At 43.8% G+C, this 7,281-nt stretch overlaps 1 protein-coding gene across 1 annotated transcript in view; it reads right to left on the reverse strand.

Annotated features, from left to right (window-relative positions):
- ANKRD55 (ankyrin repeat domain 55) overlaps positions 1–3,231 on the reverse strand; it is a 44,988-nt gene extending 41,757 nt beyond the window's left edge. Inside the window, exon 1 of the mRNA XM_010024692.1 lies at positions 3,192–3,231. Coding sequence (XP_010022994.1) covers positions 3,192–3,231 — 40 coding nt within the window. The remainder of the gene's footprint in view (positions 1–3,191) is intronic.
- Positions 3,232–7,281: the final 4,050 nt, after the last annotated feature.

Consider the following 7,281-nt stretch of genomic DNA (forward strand, 5'->3'; position numbering starts at 1 on the left):
AGGTATCGAGCACTTGGGTCCCCTTTTGTGAGCTTAACCTGCTGGAGAGCTCAGCTGTGGCTGGGGCATCAGCACCAAGTGGGATAAAGGGACTGTGAATAGCCAAATGCCTGACTCTCCATCCTCAAATGTGTTAGCATTACTTCATTTATTAACTTCCGGTTCTGTAAATGCCAGTGAATACTGGTGCCATTTCAGATAAGTTTATATTTTATTTTGGAAAATTGCTGTGCTATTGTTAAAAGGAAGCTGTCAGCTTCAGGAAAGTAGAAGGTCCAACTGAGAGCCTGTGTATAGAGCAAGGGTAGGGAGAAACTTCAGGCTGGCACAACAGTGGCATAGAAAGATCTGGAAGAATCTTAGTGAATAGACCAAATGACATACAGGGTTGTGACATCTTTGGTAGCTAAAATCCTCAGAAAAAATCAATCTTAAAAGCCAAACTATCTGAAATAAGGTGCAGTATTTTGAAAGTACGTGATTCCTTTAAGGCAAAGTAATTTTGGTTGGGAAAGGGTTTATATAAAAATATATGCAGAATGATCACAGGATTCAGAGCAATGAAATTACACTGCTTGTGACATTAATTCTCCTCAGACTCTCCTGTGATGAATGCATGCTTTACACAATTTGCTATGTTGGCTGATCTGTTGTTTCACAAAATGCACATTAGAGGTATGTAAGTGCATGCTTTCTCCGGCATTGGAATTTGCTGTAGCTCAGTGTACATGGTCTTGACAATGACTGATTTAGACCTTGCTAAAACACTAGGTTTTGAAAACTGAAGGCTAGAAAACAGTATAACTTATGTTCATTGTGAAGAGGAAATATTGATGTACATTATTTACTACCCTCTTTCTTACAAGCCTTCTTGTTTCCACCAGTAGCCAAATAACTTATATGATTTCCCACTGCTTGTCAGCAGCACACAGTACTAGGCAGTTTATTTGATTTCAGCGTGACAGTGTTGAGGGTCAGTGGGAGGTGGTAAGTGCAGCTTTTGGGACTTGTAACTTGCTCTGCTGTTAGTCTTGGTAAGTATTATATTAATGAGCTGTAATAGGAAGTGTTGAAAAGAGACAGTACGATTTTCAAGGCCCGAATGCTGTTTATTTGATCTGCAACTGGGATAGTTTTCTGATGTGTGGGGTGGAGAAAGGTTTGTAGGGAGGATTGAATTATTTTATTGGACTGACAGATTGATCTGGTGTGTTTGAATGAAGATCATTCATTCATTCATGTGCATTCTTCCAATGAAAGATATTCCCTTTCTCCTTACTAAAAAAATTGTGCCTGCTTAAACCAGTAATATGCCGAGACATTAACATGCTGTTCAGATAAAATCCACCAGAGGCTGTATATTTTGAATAGCACTGTGTTTGCATGATAACCAGTGGTTTCACTGTCCCATTACTGCGTGTTGCCTGCTCCTGATCTCCATCCTCCTCCCACACAGCACAGCTGTCAGGGAAGGCAAACAGTAAGTCACAAATCATCTAATGAGCCAGCATCCCTGGCGTGGTGGTGGAGGGGAGATGACGAATTTATCTGGAGGGGACTCTTGCTGTGGAGGTGCTATGAGAGGAGTGTAAGATGGGCCTGGAGATGATGCTGGACACGGATAAGGATAGGTCAGTATGGAGAGTGGCCTGGCAGGAGAAAAGGCTGCTGATTAGTACAGGCATATGCTGCCTCCTAACTCTCTTACTTCTATCCAAATATGGTGGTTTAGGTCAGTGGTCTCCTGCATTGCTTTCTGTCCCCTTATCCGTCTGGAGGCTTGACTTCTCCTTCCCTGGCCCTGGTCACGTTTCAGCCTTATTCCCAGCACGACTGCCACTAGCTCCCTGGCAGCCTTCCCCGTTGCACAGACTGTGAAGGGTTTCTCCTCTCCCTCCCCAGTCTGAGCAGTGCTGAGTCAATGTGTGGCACAGAGCACACTCATGGTGCATGGGGACAGAGAGTTTTAGAATGGCTGTTTGTAGCTGCAGCAGCTCAGTCAGCCCCACACCTCCGTCCTGTTGGGGAAAATGCTCTTTGTGCGATTCACACATGACTTCAGAGCACCTGTCTCTGCTCCTGCAGTACAGATCCCCTTCTCCTGTTGCACTTCCCTTCCTCCTTTATCCCTGCTGGTAGGATTTTTTGCCTCTTGTCACTCAGTTTTGTTTCATGGCTTCCCACTGTTCCCCGTCTGCTCAGGGTGGGGTCCTGGCTGGGCTGGTGTCCTTGCAAGACTTGCTTCAGGCTTTGAGCACTGCTGTGGCTGAAAGGCAGCGTTAAGTCCCCTGCTTTGCACAGAGTGTATTTACTTTGGGTGCACCGAAGAAGCATAGGCAAGCTCAAAAGTACAACCATAGGCAAGCACCCGTGTCAGCTCGGACACTTTACAGGTATGCATGGGAAACTGTGGCCCCTGCACACAAATCATTTTGGCAAGCTGACTTAAAGAGAGATTTGTTGGAACACATGTAAACAAGCAGTGACAGCTACCTGCTTTGGGAACATAAAAGGACTACCACTACATTCCTCTGAGTAGATTAAACCGTAAGACACAAAAGCTTGCACTGGCAAACAATGACATGAAATTCAAACATTTAACTTAAAAACAGAAAACAAAGAGACATTCATATTTCCATAGCAACCTTACCATGTAGAAAACCTTCATGTTGAGGCTTTTAAAAATACCTTAAATTCACAGTTACGGCAATACTTATCTATACAGCTGAGATTTCCTGAAGCAAAGTTGATCACTTGTCAGCATCTAGTCCTTTCAATGTATACAAACTAGTGAACTTAAGAAAATCAGTTTTTTCTTAAATTTTTACTCCATTTTAAACTGCTCTGTTTGCTAATATTGCAATTGTTCTTATATATATCCATCTACATAAGACGACCAATAACTAATATAAATTTGTACATACATTTCTTGGTGCAAAGCAGAAAAGCAATTAGATGCTCTAACTATTCTGCTGAAAAAATATTATTAAAAAAACCTACACTGTAGCAATAGGCTGAAATACCCATGTCTAAATCTGAAAAAATTCCTTCGCGTGTAACAGAAATAAATCTCTATGAGACCTAATCTTTTCCAAAAATTGTAGTTATTAATTCTGTCAAGTAATCTTAGTGCATTTGATGAGAGGCATGGGAGGACTGGAAGATTTTGAAATTAGTAGCAGGCAACTTACCTCTGTGCTGATCAAACACTGATGAGGAACTGAAATCCATTGTGGTCTATCTCATTATTTACAATCAGACCACACAAATGACATCTCCAGGGTTTTCAGGGAAGAATCCCATATATAAGAGTAAATAATGCAACGATAGCTGTTGCCAATCTTCTTGTCAGAGAATTAAACTTGCTTTACTGCTGAAGATTGTTGTCAAAGCAAGGACATTATCACTATCCTAATGGGAATGGTATATTCTGTTTGCTATGCACCCTCTTCAAATGAGATCCCTGGAAGCTTAACTGAGCTTCTGAAAAACGTCTTAGCTTCAGTGGGTGAAACTGCCTTATGAGTGGCTCTGAGAGATGCTGCAGCTCACCCAGGCTCAGCAGCAGAGCTCTGCCCGTAGAAAACAAGCCTCAGAGGGTGAGTGGGACTGGGCTGGCAGACGGAGCATGTGCAGAGCTGACAGCGCAGGTCGGATGCAGATGTCCTTGCTGTGCCAGCCAAGTGGCATGTGCTCCATTCACTGACAATCCTGCAGGCAGGCTGCCTGTACCGCTGTGCTGTCAGCATGTGTCTGAGAAAGGCTTGTGAAGTGATGTTTTCAGAGATTACCCATTTTCTGATTAACTCCCGCACGGAGAACACAAATTAGCAAGCTCTTTCTACCTTAGTTTAGAACTATCCAATTACAGTTAAAGTACAATGTTTCATGAAGGGATAATAACTGAGAACATATTACCATGGCTGAAGTGCACAGTGATAGCTCCAACAGCATAGTACAATAGGTGTAACAGTTCACAGCGGATGCTCCAAACCTAGTGTCTGCAAACCAACAGTAGACCAACATCTCCACCCTTTTTCTTCTGACTGGGCCTCTGCCTCTCTAAACTGGGACTCAGACTCCGTACTGCAAAGGGTTGGGGGGGGCACCCTGGTGAGCTTTGCTTTTTGGTGGGTTGTTTCTGTGGGAAAAATAACAATAAATGTGCTGACTTGGAATTTTCCTGGAGCAGTAGATCACCGGTAGTGCCTTGGGGTTGGTGGATGGGAGGGATAGAACAATTTTGCTTAGTTCTGGTGCACTGGAATAAACAACTACTGATGAGAAATGCAAACAAATATATGAAAAGACACTTTTGACCTCAAAGTACAAACAGGACATATACTAAACCTAAGCCTAGGTTTGGCCAGCATAAGACGACCCTAAACTTTATTCACTGTGTTCATTCTGTTCTGGTGTTTTGACCAGTTCCTGTGACTACAGCAGATGTTAGAGATATAATATACATTTGGACACTGTAGGAGTTGTATCTGGAGCTGATTCACATCCCAAGCATCTGCTGCTGAACGTAAATCTAAATGATGTGCTTGGGAATAGATAGTAGGTCCAGGAAGGAATACAGCCTCAAAAGCTTGAGGTGAAAGACCACAGATGAAATTCTCAAAAATGTGGCTGTGTGACCTGCTCAAATGTCCTTAACTGTGGAGAGGCATGTGGTGGGACTGGAGCCAGAGACTGGCTCTGTTTCTTTTCCATGCTGCTGGCTGGTTTGTGCTATGGCTCACCTCAGGCTTTTTTTATGTTGAGGAGGTATATACTATATGGCAAGTGTGATCTGTGAGCAGAGTACTAGTTACGCAGATGGTCAGCTCCAACTGTCTCTACCTAATTTGATCAATTAAATGCTCACGGTTTAACCTGCCCATTTGTCACTACTATGCCTCTGCCCTTCCATTCTGCTCCTGAGATGGAAGCAATGGGCTTTGGAGATTACTGGTCCAGTCTTTTGCAGTGCATTAGCCTGGAAATGAGGTGCATTGCAGGTACGCAGACAGGTAATTTCGGGGAGAAACACCTGACAGCTGATTCCTTGTGGGTCCCAAATGTGACACAATATTCATTATGGCACTATGTACATTTGCCAGGGGCCCAGCTTGCCTTCAGCTATGGGAAAGATAGGCACGTCCTCTGAGATAAGTGTCCACAGCCCATAAAGACAAGGTGTGCTTGAGGGCCGGCAACTGCTGCCCCCTACATCCATCGGAAAAAAAAGCAAGGTAAGTACTTTAGCACAACAGCTTTCCCCAATGGAGATAGAAGCACCAGGTGAACACAATTGTGTGTCTCAGCTATGGTGGACATACCAAGCTCAGAGGCTTCCAGAAACCTCGAGATTTAGGAGCTGGACTTGACTTGCTGACTTTTCTGGAAGTATCTTTTTATTGCTTCTTAAGAAGCAATAAAAGCAAAACATTTCTTGAAGGAAATGTCTCCAAATTCATCAGGAACTCCTGTGCTCAGTGGCTATGAAAGCAACCCTGGCTAAGGACAGCAAACACACATAAGAGGCAGAGCCTGATGACAGCTCTAATTTGGTAAAGCAGATAAAGATGACAACTTTATTTTTTTACTTTACATTATTCTTTAATTTAAGCAAAGTGTTTCTGAATTTTTATGCTGTCAGTAGTAGCTGGTTTTTTTGTGGGTTGGGTTATTTTTGTGGAAGGAAGCCCTAGTATAGAAAAATGACAAAAAGCAAGTAACAGAAACACAGCTTTTTTTCCGTGTTTTTGTGTTTGTTTGCCCACATTTGCCAGTGCATTGGCATTTGACTGTATGTCAGGTAGTTAACTCTCCTCCATCTAACTGTTGGTTCATTAGGTGAATGCAAAAGTTGTGGTGAGACTACAGAGAATGGGCAAAACATATACTCAAATGCTATGTAAATGTTATTTACTGGGGTGCAGAGCAGGGCTGATGTCTGGCGTTGCAGACTGAGAGATCATCATCAATGCTTACAGCTGGCAGATATCACCCTCTCTGTGCCACATTGCTATCATGAGCATAGACATCTGCTCTTCTGCTGCCCCTGCAGAGGACAGCGCAAGTGGGCAAGGGTTGGGCAGGCATTTTCACCCTGGCACAGCAAGAGCTTTGCCGGAGGGATGCGGTGTCTCAGCAGAGCGCCTGGAGCAGCAGTGCCCCCATCTGTAAGGAGCGGTGCCAGCAGCCAGCGCCGCAGGGACGGCAGCTCCCGCCGCGAAGCGTTTCACTGCTTTCTTCACGGGTGTGTCGCAAGCCTGGTAAGAGATGTCATCTAGTGAATGGGAGTCAAAATGAACCATCAACTTTCACTTTCTGTTCCTAATGAAATCCAGTAATAATAATTCGGTTATAAAGTATTTAAAGTACCATGCTATATATATAAACTAACTCCTGATTGGACCCGGAGCTCCATCCTCAGTGTTGGGTGTGTTAGTACCAAGCTCAGACGTGTATGGAGAAGTCAGAGCCCTAGCCAGGCAGGAGGATTCAGCTGTGCTCTCTGGTGAGGACTAACTCAGGGCACATCTAAATGAGCAAAATCTTTGTTAAGGTGTCAGCAAGTAACAGTGACTAGAGAAAGGAGTATGAAGTCACAGCTACACCTTAGAGGTTCCCAAATGAAATTCAAGACAAAGTGAGGATCTGTTGCTCCATAAAGCCAAATACCTCCTCTTCCAAGTCAGTATTACATTTTGCCTTTGACTTCAATGAGATCAGGGCATCTCCCATGGTACGATTTATTGCGGTATCACTCACATCTGTGAGACAGTTTTAGTAGCAAGCCGATCACACCTGAGAGTCCATTCTGTAAATGGAGCAGGGCTGTTAAACAGCAACTGGTTTTACAGGTATTGTTTTCCCAAATGATAACTGGTTTGTGATTAACTAAACCAAATTCGTATTTTTTCTCAGACTGGTCGTGACAACTTTGGAAGGAGTGGGGAGTCTCACACTGAGCTTATCACCCTTGCTATGCTGTAGCTTTCCTTGTTACCCTCCATAGAATTCCTCATGATATTTTCAGGTCTAAAACAGCGTTCAGTACCCCTGGCATGATGTAAGGGTGGTTTGAAGATCCTGGCAGAGCAGGCAAGCCAGATGTACGTGTGGAGGAGCAGATGGGGTGGGTGGGGGTACCTGCTGAGTCAGGAGAGCCAAGGTGTGTGTCCTGCGTATACACCCCTCTGTGATACCAGGGAGCCAGGGTGTGTCACATTTTTGGTATTACACTGGTAAAAGGAAATCTATGTGCAAATCCTTGTGGTTTTTTTTTTT

This window comes from Nestor notabilis, unplaced genomic scaffold (genome assembly GCF_000696875.1).
Source record: "Nestor notabilis isolate BGI_N333 unplaced genomic scaffold, ASM69687v1 scaffold442, whole genome shotgun sequence".
NCBI lineage: Eukaryota > Metazoa > Chordata > Aves > Psittaciformes > Psittacidae > Nestor > Nestor notabilis.